General features: G+C 40.1%; 1 protein-coding gene across 1 annotated transcript; it reads left to right on the forward strand.

Annotated features, from left to right (window-relative positions):
- Positions 1-1,506: 1,506 nt before the first annotated feature.
- Positions 1,507-3,682, forward strand: LOC116029633. Its single transcript, XM_031271680.1, has 5 exons — positions 1,507-1,812; positions 1,912-1,998; positions 2,773-2,933; positions 2,977-3,310; positions 3,467-3,682. Exons 1-5 carry the CDS (start codon positions 1,507-1,509, stop codon positions 3,680-3,682), a joined length of 1,104 nt encoding a protein of 367 aa, XP_031127540.1.
- The last annotated feature ends 18,911 nt before the right edge of the window (positions 3,683-22,593 follow it).

Here is a 22,593-nt window from a genome sequence, read left to right on the forward strand (position 1 = left end):
ACTCCCGTAACTCTTTCTCTTCAACCTCTTAGATGCCAACACACTCACTCGATTCCCATTCGTCATCCTTGAGAGACACGACACTCGGGGAGTCTTGACTCTTCGTTTTACCACCTTCACATACCCACTCCACATTCACCCTCACCACTATACACACAACATCAAAGAGTTGTCAAATATTTGATCTCACGATCTCTTTGTGTTGAGGCTCCCCCTCAATAGCAGCACACCTTGCTCATCCAGACTGAATTCTTGCCTATTTCTCATAAAGAGAATGTTGATCTTGAATCAAATGTAGGCTTTATCAAGATATCGTTTCAGCTCTATCAGAGTATACTCTGTGAATAAAATCTCTATAATCTCAACAATCTAATTTATAAGATTGAGATGGTATTTAAAGCTGCTGACTTCTTGATGCAGTTGTAACGGAATAACCGTTTCTGAACAGCTTTACTGTACTAGTGTAGAACCTAGTTCAGAGAACGGTCTTCATACTCTTCAGTTCTTCAGTCTTCAAGTCTTCAAGTCTTCAAAAGTATCTGAACTAACTATTGTACTAGTACAAACTCTATGTATTGAACTCTTTAAGCTGAACTACCTTCTGACCTACAAGTAGATAATTGTTTGACATGTAACTTAACACAACAAGGGAGTTTTTCCAATTACTTTTTCAAAGCACTCTTTATTAACATCTCTTTCGTCTGCTTTTTTCATCGCTCGTGCGTCGTCGTCTATGTGGCATGGGCGTCTGGGTCATCCACATCGTCGTGTTCACGGTCATATTTTGAAGTCCTGTTTAGTTAGTTCGTCAGGTCGGTTAGATTCTATTTATAGCGTGTGTCAAATGAGGAAATCTATGCGTTTTCCTCTTTTTCGCGTTCTGTCTTCTAGTTCGCATGTTCCTGATTTGGTGTATAATGACATTTGGGGCCCTGCCCCCATTTTATCAACTAATGGTTATCGATATTTCATTATTTTCGTTGATGACTACACATGTTATACTTGGTTTTTTCCTATGCGTTTGAAATCATATTTGTATGTCATTTTTGCTCAATTTCGTGAATTGGTTGAGCGTTCTTTTGGTTGTTCCATTAAGTCCATTCAATCTGATCTTGGTGCTGAATATAAAAAGCTACATTCTGAATTTCTTAGACTTGGCATCCTTCACAGGCAGTCGTCTACTTACACTCACGAACAAAATGGTCACTTTGAGTGTAAGCACCGTCATATTGTTGAGACAGGTCTTACTTTACTAGCTCATGCCTCTGTTCCGTCTAGATTTTGGGACTATGCTTTTGACTTCGCGTGTATCTGATTAATATACCTACACCTGTCTTAGCGAATAATTTTGTCTTGCATTCGTCTCCTCCCTCATATTCGTTCTTGCGTATCTTTCGTTGCTTATGTTTCCATCATCTTCGGCCATACAATCGCTATAAGATGAGTTTTCGTTCTGCTCCGTGTGTGTTTCTTGGCTATCCTGACTCTTTCCGGGGATATCGATGTATGGATTTGGCCATTAACAAGGTCTTCATTTGTAGGCATGTTCGCTTTAATGAGCATGTTTTCCCTTTTGCTGCTAAAACTGTTGTGCAGCCTGTTGTTCGTGCTCAGCCGCAGCCTTGGGGTGTTGCCAATTTGTCATCATCCGCTCCTAGTGCAATGGTGGTTCCTTCTCGGATGAGTCAGCCCGTGGTGGCCACTCGGGGGTGTCGCACTACTGTTTCTCATCCGGTGCCTAGGGAGCATGGTTCTATGACACATAGCAGGGCTCGGACTGAGGGAGCTGTCTTAGTTGCTTTGTCAGCTGAGGTGTGTCTTGCGGAGCCTACCTGTTATACTCAGGCTGTGTGGTTTCTATAATGGAGAGAGGCTATGGATGCTGAGTTTAATGCACTTTTGCATAATCAGACGTGGAGGCTCGTGCCGTTTCGTGCAGGTATGAATGTTGTAGGCTGTAAGTGGGTTTTTCGCAACAAGCGCAAGGCGGATGGCTTGGTAGAGTGTCACAAAGCCAGGCTTGTAGCTAGGGATGTCAACGGGGCAGGGGCGGGGAATAGGGTCCCCGTCCCCGTCCTCGAAATCCCTACCCATTCCCCGTCCCCGCCCCGTTCCCCGGCGGGGATGGGGAATTATTCCCCATCCCCGTCCCCGCGGGGATTTTTCGGGGACGGGGAATCCCCGCGGGGATTTTTTGAATTATGTAAATTAAAAAAAAAACTAATAGTATAAAAAAGAAACTAAGCATTGAATTCTCAAACAATGTCCAAATTCAACATACATAAATCAATAAAATTAAAATATCCAAACTCTAAAATTACTATGAATATCCAAAGTTTCAAACTTTCAAACAAAAATACATAATCATAAAATGCCCAAACACTTTAAATTGTTTCAAAACTCCTTCAAAGTCTAAAATCCAATTATAAGTACATAACAAAACAAATGAACTTCTAGGATTTTAACTTTTAATTTCTTATATACTTTGTATATAAATAATATATAACATATAATATAATATAATAATATACGGGGAATCGGGGACGGGGCGGGGATCGGGGATCGGGGTCGGGTTCGGGGCGGGGAATACCCTCCCTGTCCTCGTCCCCGTTCCCCGCGGGGATTAGGAATTTCTCCCCATCCCCGCCCCCGTTCCCCGAAATAATTCCCCGAACTCGCCCCCGTCGGGGCGGGGATCGGTTTTCCCCATCGGGGGCGGGTTGAATTGCCATCCCTACTTGTAGCTAAGGGTTTAACTAGGTGGCTGTGCAGGCTTTCTTTGACACGTTCAGCCCTGTGGTTAAGCCCACTACGGTTAGCTTGTTGTTGTCTCTCGCTTTGACTTCTGCTTGGGTTGTGCGAGAGCTTGATGTGCACAATGCGTTTTTAAATGGTGCGTTGGCTAAGACGGTATACATGAGTCAGCCTCCTGGGTATGCTAACTCGGATTATACTGATCATGTTTGCTTGTTCCAGTGGTCCCTGTATGGTCTTAAGTAGGTTCCGCGTGCCTGGTTTATGCGTCTGCATGCTTTCTTGTTGTCTGTGGGGTTTCGGGCGTCCAAAACGGGAATCTCTTAGTATTGAAATTGTGGCTACTGATGATGGTATGCTGCTTTCTCAAAAGCGGTATATGTTTGACTTTCTGAAGCGGGCAGGGAAGTCTGATTGCAAGCCTTTGACTACTCATATTCCTATGTCACGTGCTTCTGGTGACTCCTCTAAGCCTTATGCCGATCCGACTAGGTACAGGAGCTTAGCTGGTGCATTGCAGTATCTCACTATGACTCGCCCTGATTTGTCTTTTGCAGTTAATTTGTTATGCTAGCAGATGCATGCTCCCACTGTGGATCATTGGGCTCTACTCAAGCGGGTTCTTCGGTATGTCAAGGGGACCAAGCACCTTGGTCTAAGGCTTCGTAAGTCCTCTCATTCGGTCATCCATGCTTATTCTGACTCGGACTAGGCTGGTTGTCCTGTGGATAGGAAGTCTATGAGTCGCTTCGCTATGTTCTTGGATTCTAATCTTGTGTCGTGGGTGTGTAAGAAGCAGCATACAGTGGCTCAGTCCTCTACTAAAGCTGAGTATAAAGCTATTGCAGATATGTGTGCTGAGGTAACTTGGGTTGTGACTTTGCTTCGTGAGCTCGGTGTCCCTTTGGTTTTTGCTACGTACAATTGACCATGATTCAAGATTGATTTTTCAGCAATAATCCAACGTGAGTTAGTGTTCGGCCCTGGCTTTTGTTGATAGTCATGGCATATGCAACCATCAATGGGAATTATTTACGCTGGAACTTGAAGGGAAATCTCGTATCAAAAGGAGTGAGAGACATTCGAGAGATAAGAACTTTCGTTCTTTCATGAGTCCCATTAACTATTCTTGCTTCAACAATGTGATCTCCCATTCTTGTGATGATGATCCGCACACCGTTATAAAGACTAAGAGAATGGTCTATCTTCTGCAATAACATAACAGGTGCACCGATCTTTAATGTCAATGAATGATTAAGAAAATCATACAATCTCAAACTATTTAAGAATTTAGGAGTGTGTATTTCTTGGAAGACTGATTGGAAGAAGGATAAAAAGAGGGCATAATCCTCACCTAAGAAGACAGCGGAAAGAATTGAAGACTTTGGCAAGAAGTGCGAGCGTATTTGAAAATGGTTGATCGGTCAATTCTATAGCGAGGAGATTTGAGTGGAGGGTCCTACAGCATAGGGGAGTACTTATACGACGGAGAAGCGGCGAATAAGGCAGTGACACATGGCACAATCTTGTTAGCCGGCAAGTTAACATGATTAATGCGACTGTTACTCTTTGGTATTCGTGCAATTCTTCACGACAAAAAAGTGCTAAGTGTAGAGGACTTGGTCGATATCACCCAAGAGGGATTGGTCGGAAACATCCCGAAGAAAAAATGCCATCAAACTCATCGGTTGAAGCTAGCACCCAAGAGGCCAAGGAACCAACCACAGGGCGACATGGCTAGTCGGAACCCGAAGAACGACAACCATAGAAGTGGGGAATTGGTCGGAGAATATTCTTAATACCAAAGTTGGGGACTAGATGATGGATGGCATACTAGGCTTACCGATCGAACCGCCCTCAAAGTAGTTGGTTGGACTGGTAACCACAATTACTAGCCCGGATGGTATAAACCCAAGAAATAACTAGGTCAAATGAGCACTAGAAGGATACCCAATACGAAGTAATTTAGTAGGATTGTGTTTACTATTCATATGTAATAAGGATTGGGCTTCCTATTTCTAATGTAACAATGACTCCTAATATGAGGGCAGTCTAGGAGTTTTATTTCTTTTAGGCTCTTAGCCAACTTGTATAAATAGGGCAAATTATTCTATGAACTCGGGTAAATCTTGCAAGGTGGACTTGGGTCCAAAATACACAACTTACGTATTGAATGTTCACAATTTACATACTGAATATTCACAATTTGAATTGTGAACATTCAGTATGTAAATTGTGACGGGTCCACCTTGCAAGGTGGACCCGGGTCCATGGTATAACTATTGTATAAATAAACCCCCATACATGTGGAGAAATGCAATAATTTTTTCCACATAAGATGGAACCGACGACCCCAAAGATCATGTTGTCGGCTTCAAGGACAAGATACTGATGATAGGAGTTGAAGACCATATGTACTGTCGTGCCTTCTTCTCAACACTTAGAGGGGACACCCAATGGTGGTTTGTATCACTTCCATCCCGATCGATCGACTGCTTCGAGACCTTAGCCGAACAGTTACTTTTCTCAACATCATCTTTTTCATTTTCTTTTCTTTTCAAATCAACAAACAACATATTCTCAAGACCCTCACACTTAGACAAAATTATCAAGACGATTGCTAACAAAATAAGCTCCAAATAAGATCTCTTCTAAACAAAATAACGAATGCTCTATTCTCTCAAGGGTGGAGGGAAACATTTTGGCTAAGGTAAAGGGTTAAATGACAAGGGTTAACACATGGAAAAACAATCACAAGGAGAACTAAGTGCTTAGCACTTATTAAATAAACAAAAGGCTCAACGAGAACAACTAGGGTAAACATATCTGTAAATGGTAGGCTTAAAGGTTTGGGCTAAACAAAAATGGCCTAAATCATTTCAAAACATGAAATCTTAGACTTTACTTAGAGATTAATGAGGCAAGTTCTAGTAAAACAACCATTACCGGAATCTCACATAAGCCTTCACTAGCAATGCACAACACACTAGAACAAGAATTGATTCAATTATTAAGTGGTTAACAAGGCTATTGACAAGAGAATAGATCAATCATGTATTACCCCTTGGCTCATCAATCACAAGTTGAATTGCAACAAGTTCCACCAAAACAAACCACAAACCAACAAAGAGGGAGTGATCACAACTTCAAGCATCGAAAGGTAATTTACCAAACATTATGCACAATGAGTCATTCAACCAAAGCTTCAAAAATTTTCAAGAAGTACCCAATTTTTGTCCTCCCCCACACTTAGAAATTATATCGTCCTCGATGTGAAATAAAATAAAGCACAAGGGGGATAGGTTAGCACAATAAACACACGGAGCACAATCTCTACTATCTACACCAAGTAAAGCACTATTCACAATTAAAGAGAGTAGAGAAGGTAGACGAGACTCCCTTAATGAATCTTGTCTTGCTAAAGAATTATCATGAAGCCTTCTTGGAATTGAGCATACTCCTTAGTATCGTTCTTAGAGTCAAGAGAATATTCACATGAAAGCACAAGTGAAAGCGTGATATATAAAAAATCCAAAGTATAAAGAAAAATAAAGAACAAAACCCTAATGAATCTTCTTTTGCTAAAAAAATATCATGAAGCCTTCATGGAATTGAGCATACTCCTTAGTGTCATTCCTAGAGTCAAGAGAACATTCACATGAAAGCACAAGTGAAAGCGTGATATGTAAAAAAAATCAAAGTGTAAAGAAAAATAAAGAACAAAGTAAAATGCAATAAAATGAAGGATAACACGGGGTGCCTCCCATGAAACGCTAAGTTTAACATCCCATCCTTCCTAGAAAATTTCTCTTCAAGATAGTGCTTCAAATGGTGGCCATCAACAAATTCATTTATGCACAAGTCCACCACTTTAAAGCTCAAGCATTGTTCCTCCATGAAATCAAAATTCAAGCATACTCTTTTATCAAATCCATTCTTAATCCAAAGATCAAATGAGGCCTTCTTCCTAAACTTCAAATATTGATAATACTCATTAGCTTGATTATTCTCTTGAGTTCCACACAATTCCTCTTCTTGAGGTTTCCCATCTTGAATAAATAAAACGAACATTGGGTCTTTGTCATTCACCAATAAAAATTGGGAGTCCATAGATATGAATATTGGCCAATGTGGGCCAATACTTTCAAAACCATTAACTCCTCCCGGCTCCAAAACTCTTCTAAAATTCTCAACAAACTCCATTGATGGGATTTCCTCATTCAAGCCTTTTGTTATACCAACTTCATTATCCTTCAACACTTTTTCTTCCAATGGACAAATTTTAGTGTGGTCCTTGTCACCAATTTCCATATTCTCTTCCATTTTTTCCTCAACACTCTCATCTTTTGTTTCTTCCAAAACACCATCATTTTCTTGCACTTCTTGAATTGGACCATCTTTTAGTTTCTCCTTATCACCATTCGCTTGCAACACTACACTTTCTTCCCAATTCAAAGTTTCCATTTCAATTTCCTCATCCACTTTCTCATCATTATCTTCTTCATCCTCACTCTCCTCTTCATCACCACCTTCACTTGGCGTGACCAACTCATGTATAACCTCTTCATAAGGAAATGAACTTTGAATGGGTTCTTGAGTTGTCAAGCCCTTTTGACGATGTGGTTTGTATGGGGTGAGTGGGTATGTGAAGGTGTAGTGGTAAAACGAAGAGTCAAGACTCCCCGAGTGTCGTGTCTCTCAAGGATGACGAATGGGAATCAAATGGGTATGATGGCATCTAAGAGGTGGAAGGAAAAGAGTTACTGGAATGGCTAGGAGTTGGATTCATTGGTAAAAGAGTAAGGTTGGTAAAAGGTGGTGTGAAGTAAAGAAAAGTAAAGAGGAGATTGGGGCTTTAGGCTTTTCCATGTGGTTTATCTTTGGTTGGTTTTGTGAATGCAAGTTGTGGAATAGACTAGGGAGTTCATGGCACACTACCAAGTGGTGTCACACTTTGGACTCCCACATCCTCATTCGGTTGGGGCATTTCATCGAACACTTTGTCTACCACTCCTCTCGGATCTTGTCCTTTCGGACTAAGAGCGGAGATGTGGGTGAGTGAGACTCGTGGGTGGCCGCTATTGCGCGCACACTCACTTCCTTTGGGTTTGCTACCTAATGTGGCTACAAAAGGCACAAAGCTTAAAGAACATCATCCACACAAGTTCAACATCCAACAAGCAAGCAATTCACAAATCAAAGCAATAATATTAAACATCCACATAGATCTACCATGGGGCCACCAATCCCCTATCTAATCTACTCTAGCATACTAAGAAACAAGAAAAGGAAAAGGAAATTCAAAGAAACAAGTATTGAATTAGAAATTGAAGAGAATGGTTACCACCCCTTGAAAAAGGGGATCTTACAACCTTGATCTTGAATCCCAATCTTCCTTCTTGCCCTTGATCTATTCTAACTATGAATGGAAGGAATTTTCCCCCAAGAGGGGAGAAAACCCTCTAGATCTAACTATCCTATTCTATCAATTTTCTGATCTAAAACTCTCCTCTTTAGGTTTAGGGCAAAAGGGATTTATATAGGTGACAAAGAAAAGGAACAAATTTCCCAAAATAGCCCTTGGCTCGACCACGCTTGCTCACACGCGTGTGAGTGGCGTGTTGGCTCTCTGGAATAATTCCACGCCCAGCCACACGCGTGTGACGCTGCGTGGGGCGCTACTGCATTTTGGCTTGTTTGTCTTTTGCTCTATTTCAGCTTCAAATCCCTCTCCAACCTGTGAAATACTTCAAAACTCTTTCTAGAAATGTTGTTAGAAGAAATTGATCGCATTTGAGCTGAAATGCATGCAATTGTTGTAATTGGATGTCAAAACGATGCGCTTTTAATCTAATAAAGACCCCTTATAAGTGCTATCCTTGGTACTTATCAAAGTTTCCACACTTAAACCTTGCTTGTCCTCAAGCAAGCATACTTTTCTAAGCACTAATCATATAAGCACCAAGGATAGTTCTTTCTATCACGGTTAATCGATCAAGTGATGTGTAGGTGTTCGAAGTTGAGCGGGTGAAATCCCCTACACTATCTACCAAGACTACTAAACTCGTGCCAACCAAATGTAAGAAATATGCTGAGGAAGTCAAGGTCTCGAGAACCAAATGTAAGAAATATGCTGAGGAAGTCAAGGTCTCGAGAGATGGATATTAGAAATATGCTGAGGAAGTCAAGGTCTCGAGAGATGGATATTTCATGAGAAGATTGGAAGTCAAGGTCTCGAGAGATGGATATTTCATGAGAAGATTTGAAGTCAAGGTCTCGAGAGATGGATATTTCATGAGAAGATTTATGTTCACACCTTTCAAGCATGCAAGTGACAAAAGAGTTTTCACCTTGTATTTTCTAGGGGCCTCAAGCCGATCCGACTAATGGGACCGATGCTCATCCCTCAGCCAATTCCATCCTAACGCCAAAGCCTTTTTTCATAATATAAGTGAGGGCAGGGACATGGACCGCTCATCGCCATGGCTTGGGCGATCACTCTATTTTCTCGCTTCCTAGGATAACGTCATCAGGCTACCCGACTTCACATGGAGATCCATGCTTTTTCGAAGGTCAGTGCAATGGGTGCCTGAATCCTAGCGAAGTGGCTCACCTCCTCTCTATTTTCTCATCTTTCAAGATCTCTTCGGGGTAACCGACTTCACATGGAGATCCATGCTTTTTTGAAGACAGTGCAATGGTTACCCCTTATCCAGACAGGATGGCTCACCTCATTTTTATCTCTAGGAATGGCCTTTTGCCTTTATTCACGTTTCACCATATCAACCCCTCATGCCTTTTTCTAGGGATTAGGGATTGATTTCACTCATAACTCACTTAGGCTCTCCTTTTGCCCCATGTCCTGCTGAGATTAATTCAGTTTCCAGGCTTCGCTATTCTTATCTTTCTAAAACTCAAAGGATTCACACTCCCACTTCGAGAGATCCTTGACTGAGGTCCAAACAAAATACAAGGTGAAAGCATGCAAGCACTCATCAAAATTTTCAAAATTGGGTCAAAATGTGCAAANAAGGTCTCGAGAGATGGATATTTCATGAGAAGATTTATGTTCACACCTTTCAAGCATGCAAGTGACAAAAGAGTTTTCACCTTGTATTTTCTAGGGGCCTCAAGCCGATCCGACTAATGGGACCGATGCTCATCCCTCAGCCAATTCCATCCTAACGCCAAAGCCTTTTTTCATAATATAAGTGAGGGCAGGGACATGGACCGCTCATCGCCATGGCTTGGGCGATCACTCTATTTTCTCGCTTCCTAGGATAACGTCATCAGGCTACCCGACTTCACATGGAGATCCATGCTTTTTCGAAGGTCAGTGCAATGGGTGCCTGAATCCTAGCGAAGTGGCTCACCTCCTCTCTATTTTCTCATCTTTCAAGATCTCTTCGGGGTAACCGACTTCACATGGAGATCCATGCTTTTTTGAAGACAGTGCAATGGTTACCCCTTATCCAGACAGGATGGCTCACCTCATTTTTATCTCTAGGAATGGCCTTTTGCCTTTATTCACGTTTCACCATATCAACCCCTCATGCCTTTTTCTAGGGATTAGGGATTGATTTCACTCATAACTCACTTAGGCTCTCCTTTTGCCCCATGTCCTGCTGAGATTAATTCAGTTTCCAGGCTTCGCTATTCTTATCTTTCTAAAACTCAAAGGATTCACACTCCCACTTCGAGAGATCCTTGACTGAGGTCCAAACAAAATACAAGGTGAAAGCATGCAAGCACTCATCAAAATTTTCAAAATTGGGTCAAAATGTGCAAATTGGTGCAAAGTGAAACTTCCAAAGCACATTTAAGACATTCAATCTTTGGCACAAGGTTAGGAGCCCTCCTAGATAGTATTGGCAAAAACACACCCTCTAGGTTCCTATACCTTATCACTTAATCAATCAACTGTTTCAAGAAGCATACACCCAAGTTTCCACACTTAAAAATAAACATCGTCCTCGATGTTTCCATAAGGAACGGAGGAAAAAGGATATATGTTTAAGGGTTCTACACACGCCTCTTTTCCACACTTAAAAGTGCGAACTGGGCTAAACAGTTCTAACAAATAGACTACATTCAACACAACAATTTTATGCAGCTCTTCATTTGCGATCCTAGAAAATAAAGCGAACCAAAACAGGGCATTGAATTAGGATAAAAGAAATACTTACAATTTGTATCCTTAGAAAAGTTTTGCAATCTGAGTTTGCCCTTTAAACACGGTTAGAGTAAAGGTAAAGAAATAACTTAGGAATTGAAATTATACCTTTCAAAATTGGTTTTCCACGGTTGTTGGTGGAGTGGTCCTTTCTTCTTCTTATTTGTGGGTTGCCTCCCAAAAAGCGCCACGTTCTTCTTCTTATTTGTGGGTTGCCTCCCAAAAAGCGCCACGTTTAACGTCTTATTTGTGGGTTGCCTCCCAAAAAGCGCCACGTTTAACGTCTTTGGCTAGACGAAACGTGCAAGATAAGCCACGTTTAACGTCTTTGGCTAGACGAAACGTGCAAGATAATATATAAACAGAAATATAGCTAAAAATATAAACAAAAGTAAAGAGATTGTCCACAATCAATTGTTCAGAGTTAACAGATCACAAGTCATCATCATCAAGATTTGTCTTTTCTCTTCTTCAGTTTCTTCTTTCCTTCATGCTCTCCTGATTTCCTTGATCTCTCTCGAAATTTCATCCAACTTTTGCATTTGCTCCAAGTGCAATTGGTATTGGAAATTTTGGAGGGATCTCCAATCAGTGACCGGGGTGAACCAGCTTGGAATGTTGAAGGTAGAGGAGTTGGGGTCTTGCTCTTCAGGTTGTGGTGGAGGTACGGACGGTCCGGGCTCTCTCGGTGGTGGGGAATACATTGAAGAATCCAACGGTGAGTACATTTCCGAAAGAGACGGGGAGTTGAATGACATCGGAGAAGGAGTGAATCCTGGGGATGTCATGGGCGTGTTAGCGTGATCATCCGCCATCTCCTCATCGACCCTAGTTCGCACTAATTGTCTCAAATGAAGTTTTGCGACGTCCTCGGGAGATAAAGGAACTATATGCGCTCCTGGAAGCCGATGTTCGAACCAATTCATTTTCATTTGATTGCCTAGGGAGACGCATAGCCTTGTCACCAAGGAGCCTATGAAGATTGCCCTGGCTGACTCTTGCTGTTGTGCAACAAGCAAGTTTTTACAAATTGCACTCATGTTCACCGAGTTCCCGGTGTCCATACTCCAAAGCATGAACAGCTCCGCCTTTAAGACTCGGTCATATGTCTCAGGCCTTCCTTCCCAAGAATGAGCGATCACCTTCCATAAAACCTTTAAATCCTCCCTTACAATCTGAGAAACTCTCACTCTTGACCCTTCCCATTCGACTCCTTGTCTTGTAATCTTCGACCAATATGTCCTCGGTATATCTCTGTCTCCAAAGTCATGCCTCAGTCTCCTGTACCAGTGCTTCGACTGGTCTTCCTCATTGTAGAATCCAAGGAGAACTCCCAAATGGTTGGCCGATATGTTATAGTCCTGGTTGAAGAGTCTAAACTTAATGGTGGGGCTGTAGAGATCTCCAGCTATTCCATCAACTTTCAAGCTTGCGATAAACTCATGTAATCAACCTCTCCAGTCCATATTTGCACTCATAATCCTCCAATACTCTCAAATCCACATACCTCCATTGCACAATAGGGTAGTTTAACAATTGCCTGTACCGACCTAGCATGGTAGCAGTCATCAGCAGAATTTGAGTTCCGGTGGGTACTTCTATGTAACGAGTGTTAGCGTCCCTGGCATTGTTTTCATCTGCAGGAGCTTTCCCTCTTTGGAGCCTTTGAGCAATCTGTTGTGCAAGGTCATATGGCGAAGACATCTTTTCCTATATCATAGGTAACCAAAGCAACACAAGGAAAAACACTTGCCAATCTTAAATATTGATTATGAACAATATTGCACATATCTAAAGAAAAATCATAAGAATTCAATGCATGCAACCATCATTTTGATATCCATCAACAATTCTATCCTATACATGCAAGAACTAGCTCATACCATTCCATACTCATTTCATTGTCAAAAGGTCAACATATGGTCAACTTCATCTTCTACGTCTGGACTAGCTCAAGGTTGAAAAATGGAAGTAACATGAAAGTTAAAATTGGACCATCTAACTAGTAAAATATAGCAATGTAGTGCCTATAGAATAGGAAAGTTACAAACTATACCCACCATGCTCACTATATCAACAAGGATCTCATCATGACAAGAGAATACCTAAATCAAGCAATTCAAGATCTAGTCACAAAGAGATGTTAAAACATGAAATTTCTAGTCTATAGAAGCAATGTAGGCTCAATACAAGTCTATCAAGTCATCTCATAACAATATATCTCAAGAAAAATGTCATACAAGAAAAACCATGGAGATGTTCTTAAAAAATAGGACAAGTTCTTCATTAAACAAGTAAATAGCAAAGAAGAGTATGTTCATACCTTCGAAATGACTTAGAATCTTTGAGAAAAGTTGAGAGACTTGGAAGGAAATGCTTAGAAAGTGTATATTTTCAGCTTGGGAGAGTTCTTGCTTGTGGTGGGGAAGAAATGAAGCAAGGAAAGGGTTTTAAACCACTTCGCGCGAAAATCCGTGAAAAGTCTGGTGCCCGTCCACGCATGCTACCACGCGTGGTAGTGGGCGTGGGAGCTCTCTGGTTTTTTTCCATGCCTGCTCACACGCGTGTGAGCGGCGTGGTGGCTCTCTGGAAGTTTTCCACGCCTAGCTACACGCGTGGTAGTGGCGTGGAGGCGTGTTTGTGCAAAGCTTACCTCGGTTTCCCCCTTCTTCCTTTGCTAGTGATGATGTGTGTCAATTGATTGCGGGCAACTTATAACTCTCGGGTGTTTAATCTGTACTTGTTAGCTCAACCGAGATTATAGAATCATTATTGAAATAAGACTAAGTAAAACATACTACATAGAACAAGAGAATTTTAAAGAAACAGTAAAATAACATTGGGACTGCCTCCCAAGTGCGCCATGGTTTTACGTCTCCTGGCCAGACATGGTGTGGCCTATCCTTCAAGGCACACAGACTTTGGGACCCGACCAAGCGTCCTGTGAACCTTAGCTTCAAGGAATGTCCCAAGGTGGGAAACATCCTTGAATACCCACATGAATAAAGGAAGAACAACATGCAAGGTTGGATGAATGTTAACATCAAACACCCTACTTAATTCTTTTAGGATGGTGTCTGCTTCCTTTCCTTTTTCCTCTCTCCCCCCACTAAAGATTTTCTCGTTTGGTTCAAACTATATCTCTTCACTCCCTTCCTCAATCTCGAGTGTGGTCAACTCTCTCCACTCAATTCTTTTCATAAGATCAAATGTGAAAGACCTATCATTTCCCACCATCTCTTCCTCACACTCCTTTTCTTCATCACTCCACTCTATTGGGTTAGAAAAATCACTCACACTCTCACACGAATAGAATGAAGCATCATCCCTTTCACTCACCAACTCACTCTCACCCAAGACAAAGGATTCATCTTCTAAAAAGTTAAAGCAATCATACTCATATTTAAACAAAAGAGAATCCTTACAATCATCAATCAATATATCAAAGCTTTTAATGGAATCATCCTCCCTAAATTTAAAGCAATCATAATCACATATGATAAAAGTATCAATGCGAAGGGAGTCATCCACAAGGGTGTCTTTAAGAAGAGCACAAGGATTTTCAAAAATATTAGCACAAGAAAGATTAGGAATTTTACCACATGTTGGTTCTTCATCTTCCCACACTAGTTCAATGTCATCATCCTCACTTTCCATCTCTACCTCCTTTTGATTTTCCAATTCGAAAATTGGAACTTCTTCAAGCACCTTTTGATTTTCCAATTCGAAAATTGGAACTTCTTCAAGCACCTTTTGATTTTCCAATTCGAAAATTGGAACTTCTTCAAGCACCAGGGCATAACAATCCATTTTCTCTTCAACATTCTCCTCTTCCCTAGCATCTTGCGCGTTTTCTTCCCCTTGTATAGTCCTTGGATGGGATTCCAAAGTGTTTTCTTCCCCTTGTATAGTCCTTGGATGGGATTCCAAAGTGGGGATGTCATCTATGATGGTGGAGTTAGCTCGGGACTCATTCATTTTCATGAGTATGATGGTGGAGTTAGCTCGGGACTCATTCATTTTCATGAGATTCTCCATCATAGATAGCATCTTCGTTTCAACTTCTTCTAATGGAAGTCCTTCTTTCCGGAGGGTAGCGAGATAGTCCTTTAGTTCGCTCTTGATTTCGCGGAGGGTAGCGAGATAGTCCTTTAGTTCGCTCTTGATTTCGGCTAGGGTAGCGAGATAGTCCTTTAGTTCGCTCTTGATTTCGGCTCTTAGTTTAGCCTAGTCCTTTAGTTCGCTCTTGATTTCGGCTCTTAGTTTAGCCATATCCTCCTTGGCCATCCTAGTGAATTCGTCAATTTTTGCTTTTAGAATTTCAATTTCATCGGTGGCCGGTGGGATATAATCACAAGGATCTATATGGGTATTATATGGGAAAAAGGGTAGTGCTTCAAAGGAATGGGTAGTGTTGTTTCCTTGGTGAATTTGTGATGGATGTGGGTAGTAGGTGTTTACGTGGGAAGTAGGGAATGAATTTGACTCGGGAGTATAGCTTGGGTCGATCGCTCTCATCATTTGTGCAAGCTTACTCTCTATATTTTGGGATATTTCTTTGGAATTTAACGAGTCAATTTCTTGGAAATTGGGTGATTGTGAAGGGTAAATTTTTTGAAAAGGTGGAGGTGGTGTTTTGTATGGATGTGGGGGATGGTTAGGTGTATTAAATGGATATGAATATGGAGGTGGTAAATGGTGGTATGGAGATGGGTAAGAGTATGGAGGTGGGTAATGGTATGTTGGTGGAGGGTAAGTATAGGTGGAATGGGGGTAATAGGGATATGGTTGGGGTTGAGGATTCCTATAGGATTGTCCTCCATGATGTGGGTAATCATGGGGATTCGTTATAGCACTTATTGGCAAGCTTCAAGAGGTTTGCTTAAGGAGAATTTCCTGCACAGTAGCTTAGCCAACAACAAATAATTTTGCAACCAAAAGTAGTTGCAAGTGAGCTGTAACACCCCGGACCTGCCTTCCCGTACATCCGAGGCATTACCGCCACACCTAGAGAGAGAGTTCTATCATTCCGCGATAAACCTCACTCTAGGTGCACAGGCTAAAGGGAACTCTTCTAACCACAACCATCACCCAATAGATACTTAAGCACTTTTATACATATCAACTGGTAAAGCTTCATTAAGCAAAATATATATTCTTGCAACGATACATACATAAGATTGCCCCTCGGGCCAAAATACAAACAAGGTTCAACCTAGACGCAACTGGTCATGCCTAGCCATCACTAAGGCTACAAAAAATATATGTACACCAAAAAATTTCCCAAAGACTCCCAAGGATCCGACGTCTAGTCGAGCATGCGGTACACGGGGCCGGTGAACTCTCCCCAGACCAGGTGCCACTCCCCCTCATACCAGGTAATGTGGTCCAAAAACCGAGAAGTGGTTATGACCATCGACCACTCCTCCCAAACATCCCGAGGGCTAGGGTCCCAAGGGTAGGGGTAGTGCACAATGAACTCCAGGGGATCGCTACCATCTAACGGCTCTATAGGGTAAAAGCCATAAGCAGCCTGGACCTCGTCCATAACCGGGCAAGAGACAAAAGGGACCGACGGAGCCATAGGAGTATCTGGGTTGGTGGGAGCCTCGGGAGCATAACCAGGTGCGTATGGGTCTTCTCCCTCCATCATCTGTATGTACTCGTCATAATCCATGCCTTGACAAACATACTCCGGTGAACTTGCGGAGTTCACCGAGCTGCAGGAACTGACACTAGACTGCATCTGTTAGGAACACAGTGAAGTGTAGTTAGCACGACGGCTAAGTAAGGATATCCATGGGTCATTCAAAACTAAATAAAGGTTTTTGTAAAAATTGTTACATAGAAACCCTATACCTTACTCATCTGCAAAGATTCTACCTGCAACAGTTATAAATAGCAACTTGCATACATTATGAGCAAAATTTAATAATGTCTCATATCATTTTCCCTCTTGACAAGGTCATTTGGTATTCATTTACATACCCAATGATATATTGTTAAACAATTCAGCATACCAGTAAGTAGTAGAAAACATAAATCACACATCTTTCTTGTAATCACCTTAGTAGAAAAATCTTTCCCTCGTAATGAGATTCCCATCACCTTTCACTTTTCAAAGAGAGAGATCACCCACAACCTTTGGGTACTTAAATACTTATTACATCTCTCTTTCTCGTAGTTACGGAGTAACTACATTCATATTTCAAAATTCTACTTAGTCCTAGATAGAAAGTGTGAGGCCTTTGGAGTTCTTTCTCCACTTTTGACCACTTGGATCGTTGAACTCGGGTTCAGTGGTCATCGCCCGGTCTAATACTGATCCCCTGGACTTATAGGAGCGTTGGAATGATCCCTAGCTAGCCTCACTAGGTTCATAAGAGCGACACCTACCCGAACATAGAGTGACTATACTTAAGTGTGCACACCCCCGTAGGAGTACCTTTTCCTTCCGGGTGATATAGTACTCGGCGAATAGACTTCGCCCATAGTATGATTGATCATACACATAATTACCATGCGGAATAGGCACTTTAAGCTCATCGTTATTCCGTGGTTAACAAGATCCTTCACCACTTTTACTAGAACTAAAGTTTGAAAACATCTTTCTACTCTTTCCCTTTTCTTGCATTGAAAATACTTTGGACATACTTGGGTCAATTCTAATACTCAGGAATTAATTCTCTTTTTACCCCAATTCAAAAATTCTCCTTTTCTTTTGCAAAACATTTGGATGATCCACTAACATCCTTTCACAAAAGTAATTCAAGTGTAACAATTCTACACTTCCCACCCCACATTTATCACATAAGTCTCATACTTGACACATACATCTCAATGCATATAACATATACATTTCCCAACTTCAACATAGGCATAACACATAACATATATTTATTCTTCTCACTAACCACATATATAATTATGGGTTATACATACCATATACTATACACAAAATGTGACATTTTACCATGTATATATACATAATACAACATTTTATTAATACATACATACCCATATATGTACATATATATATATGGTTTAAATACCCACACACCACACGTATATAGATATATATATATACAATACACATAAATATATATATATATACTATAATTCACGTACATACACACCAATAGGCACACAATACTTATAATTATATATATATTACACTACACGTACCTACATTACATATATATACATAATTCACATATATAAATATATATATATATATATATATATATATATATATATATATATATATACTACACGTTCATACCTTTCATATATATACATAACATACATAGTATATTTAACTTAAGTATCTAGGCACATTAACAACCACCTCATACCAACACAACATTTTGTACATATGCCTTATGAAAAAAAATACAATTACATATATATACATTCATCATGTACACAAAAATTCTACCTAGAACTCATCACATTTCAACCAAGCTATCAATTATCTAGTTTCAAACAACCTCAACCAATTAAAGGGATTCCTTACTTCAACCGGGTTTGTAATATCGTAGAAAATCCTTGTAGTTGATTTTCCCCAACTTCACCTTAAAACCCTAGAATTCCATCAACGACATAACACATGATTTTAAGAAATCTTAACTTAGATTCATGTTCTAGGATGAAAAATAAAGTTATCTACCGAATAAAATTGGAGTTTTACCGAATATTTTGGAGACTTGTGTGGAGATCTTGGCTATGGAGTGTTGGAGCTTGAAGAAGAAGATGAAAATCCCAATCTACTCTCCCTCTCTCTATTTTCGGCCTTAAGGAAGAAGAAGGGAAAAAAATTGCTTAAATATTTACCCACTTGGTTGACTAGTCTTCTCCCAACACATGGTAAAAAATGGTGACAAGTGTCACCTCTCTATGGTTTGATCTTAAAAATATCTTAGCTTAGACTGATCGGGATTAAATCAGATGAATTCTCGGTAGAAACTAATTCAATTCAAATAATTTTCGAACCCAGAAATTTATTCCAGTCTAAAACTCAAAATTGGGCTAGGTTCGGTACACCGCGAAATTTCGCGATGTACGATCACAAATAAATTTTTGCTGGTATGGGCTAATCTAATTAAATAAGAAATTCCAGAATAATAGTATGGTGTCTAAAAATCCATTTCCTAGCACAAACGGGTCCGAATACTAGTTCCTAAAATTTTTACGGTTCGTGACCGGGACGTACGATCGCAGCTTATTACTAACTGTCCTTACTTATAATAATTCTTTTGAGGCATCGGGAGATCATCTCATGAATGTTATAGCCTAAAGAAATATTTTTCAAACCTTAATTTTACTCGAATAGGTGAGGGGTTACAGTCTACCCTCCTTAAGAAAAGTTTCGTTCCCGAAACTTACTTTCTCGCATCTAGGGTCTCTCAGGAGACCACTACCTACTTTCATGCATACATATGGCAATTAGCACATAGGACATTGCACATCAAGTATCTTAGACACATAACAAGTAGATTGACTCGTACTTACTTGAGTCGAACAACTCTGGATATCGTTCCATCATCGCGTCTTCCAATTCCCAGGTAGCTTCTTCTGGGCTATGGTTTGACCATTGAACTTTGACCATCCTGATTGACTTCCTCCTCGTGTCTCGGGTTTTAGAATCCAAGATTTGAATTGGCCTTTCTTCATACGTCAATGGGTCATCCATTGTCAGTCCCTCCGGCTCCAGTACATGAGATACATCAGGTACATATCGTTTCAATTGTGAGACATGAAACACGTTATGTACTCGGTCCAGTTCGATTGGTAAAGCCAACCGGTATGCCAGATTTCCCAACCTTTCTAAAATTTCGTAGGGTCCTATAAATCGAGGGCTCAGTTTCCCTTTCTTTCCAAATCTTTTGACCCCTTTGGTGGGTGAGACTTTCAATAACACCTTCTCTCCCACTTGGTACTCTATGGATTGTCGCCTTAGATCAGCATAAGACTTTTGGCGATCTTGTGCGATTTTCATTCTCCCCTGAATCACTTTGATTGCTTCAATGGTTTCTTGTAAGTACTGAGGTCCAAGAATAACAGCATCACTCTTATCGCTCCAACATAGTGGACTTCGACACTTCTGTCCATATAATGCTTCGTAAGGAGCCATTCTTATAGTGGCATGATAGCTGTTATTGTATGAAAATTCAATTAGATCCAACTGCTCATCCCACGAACCCTGGAAATCGAGTGCACAACCTCTGAGCATATCTTCCAAGGTTTGGATTGTTCGCTCCGTTTGACCATCAGTGGCAGGATGAAAGGTAGTGCTCATCTTGAGTTGCGTACCCATGGCTACCTGTAACGTTTCCCAAAATCTCGATAAGTGATGCGTACACAGATTGCTTCCCGCAATAAGTGCACACTCAAGGAATCACTCAAGAACCTTTCGTGTCCAAAAGAGGATCTTACCTTGTAGACTCTTGGATTTTGAGATCCCAACTCTACAAATGTCTCACCAAACTTAACAAATAATACTCTCAACCCTTAGATTATTAAGCAAGGCTAAGAATTAGAGTATTAGGAATCTAGCACTAGAATTAAGATACAAAAATAAAATTAGCTATATAATATGAGTAATAGTATTCTTTTTGGGTTTTTTTGGATATGTGTGTGAATATAAAGAACAAGATAAGGGGATAAACTAGCTTCTCACTAGCCTACCAAGATTGAATGCTTCTCACAAACAACCTAAACTTCAATGCACTTCTCATGCAAAGAAAAGAGAGAAATTTCACTCAAATTGAATTCTTACAAGGTGTTTCAAACCATTGGGTTTATGGGGTATTTATAGGGGAAAATAAGGTATTAAATATTCTAGGTCACTAATCCCACCCAAAATAAAAAATTACAACTTTGTAAATATAATTCCCACCCAAAATTAAAAATACAAAATAATTCCCCACCCAAAATTAAAATACAAAATAATTTCCCACCCAAAATTAAAAATACAATATTTTGCAAAAGTAATTTCCACCCAAAAATAAAAAAATACAATTCTTGCAAAGTAGTTTCCCACCTAAAAAAAATACATCTTGCAAATAATTTCACACCGGGAAATTTGATCTGATATTGAAGTCTGATTGTCTTCCTTGATTGGAATATTGTTACCGGGCCACTCGAGACTTTCAATGAATCATTTATTGGTTACATTTGGGTCGCATCATCCTCCTCCTCTTGAAAAGGATTCGTCCCCTAATCCTCACTCTTTGAGATGATTTGTCACTGAATCACACCTTTCCTCGGTCAAATGGAAATGTGTAATCTTTCCATTGTGTGAATGGAATTTCTGCAGGAAATGTGTAATCTTTCCATTGTGTGAATGGAATTTCTGCATCAAAGAAGGTAAGTGATCCCAAGTTTTCTTGAATTTCTGCATCAAAGAAGGTAAGTGATCCCAAGTTTTCTTCAACTTTGTAGAACAACATTTTGCTTTCAAACAGATTATCAATCTTTAAATCATATCCATTAACCTGCAAAAGACTTAAAACAAAGGTTATCGAGTTCTCAACGTCCTGCAAAAGACTTAAAACAAAGGTTATCGAGTTCTCAACGTCCTCTCCCTCTTCCATTTTCTCACAAAGTTCAAAACATAATTCTACCTCCTCATTTTCACTCAAACATTCCTTAACATTCTCTTCTTCTTTGTCACTCAATTTTTCTTGTTCACTATCTTCACACTCTTCTTCACACATGTTTACATTTTTACTTAATTTTTTTGAGCTTTCAACATATGACAAAGAAATAGATGTTGAATTCTCGACCTCTTTTTGCTGCAAACTGACTTCAATTTGTTTGGCATGGTAAAGCAAAGTAAACAAACACTTACACCAGCGAGGAAGCAATTGCGCAATTTCTTTTCTAACACCACACATAAATCTATTCCTGGTAATTACTTGTGGTTCAATCACCCCATCTCGGATCATTAACTCTCTTAATTTTTTGTAGAATTCTTCCACAGTGAGTGTTCCTTGTTGAAGTGTATTTAACTCAAAAGACTCCATTGATAATGAACAACAAACTAGAAAGCACAAGGAATGGCAAAACAAATTTGGACAGATTTTACCATGACTTTGAGGAATTTTCTGGGATGTTTTGGATGCCTTTTATGATCAAATTTTTTTATGGTTAGAAAGAACCATGAGTAAACTTCAACCATAAAAAATTTCAGAACAAAAAGGTATTTGGAAGTATTTTTCACAAGATTTTCTTTTGAACTGTGCAGGCTGGAATTTTTTTAGGCAGAAACTGTCCTAACAGTGCCCAGACTTCAAAGAATTTTCTGTGTTTGTGTGTGGAATATTTCCGCCAATTTTTTTCATGGAAGGTTATATTAGTGAGTTATCTAACACCAATAAAAATTTCAGCTCAAAACAACAAAAGGAAATATTTTTTTCGGATTTTTCTTTCAAACAGCACAATCTGGAAATTTTCAGACAGAAAAATATAACCTGTGTTGTTGGATGGAGTTGTGACCCTTTTGTGTGAGGAATGAAGCCAAAGCTCTGATACCAAACTGATGCGTACACGGATTGCTTCCCGCAATAAGTGCACACTCAAGGAATCACTCAAGAACCTTTCGTGTCCAAAAGAGGATCTTACCTTGTAGACTCTTGGATTTTGAGATCCCAACTCTACAAATG

This window comes from Ipomoea triloba, chromosome 9 (assembly GCF_003576645.1).
Source record: "Ipomoea triloba cultivar NCNSP0323 chromosome 9, ASM357664v1".
NCBI lineage: Eukaryota > Viridiplantae > Streptophyta > Magnoliopsida > Solanales > Convolvulaceae > Ipomoea > Ipomoea triloba.

Bases quoted from the DNA above. Each gene is read 5' to 3' on its own strand.
- LOC116029633 (XM_031271680.1), top strand. From the start codon at position 1,507: ATGGATTTGGCCATTAACAAGGTCTTCATTTGTAGGCATGTTCGCTTT. The intron at 1,813-1,911 runs GTGTGTCTTGCG...TTGCATAATCAG, and splicing joins TAGTTGCTTTGTCAGCTGAG to ACGTGGAGGCTCGTGCCGTT. The intron at 3,311-3,466 runs GTTAATTTGTTA...GACTCGGACTAG, and splicing joins GCCCTGATTTGTCTTTTGCA to GCTGGTTGTCCTGTGGATAG.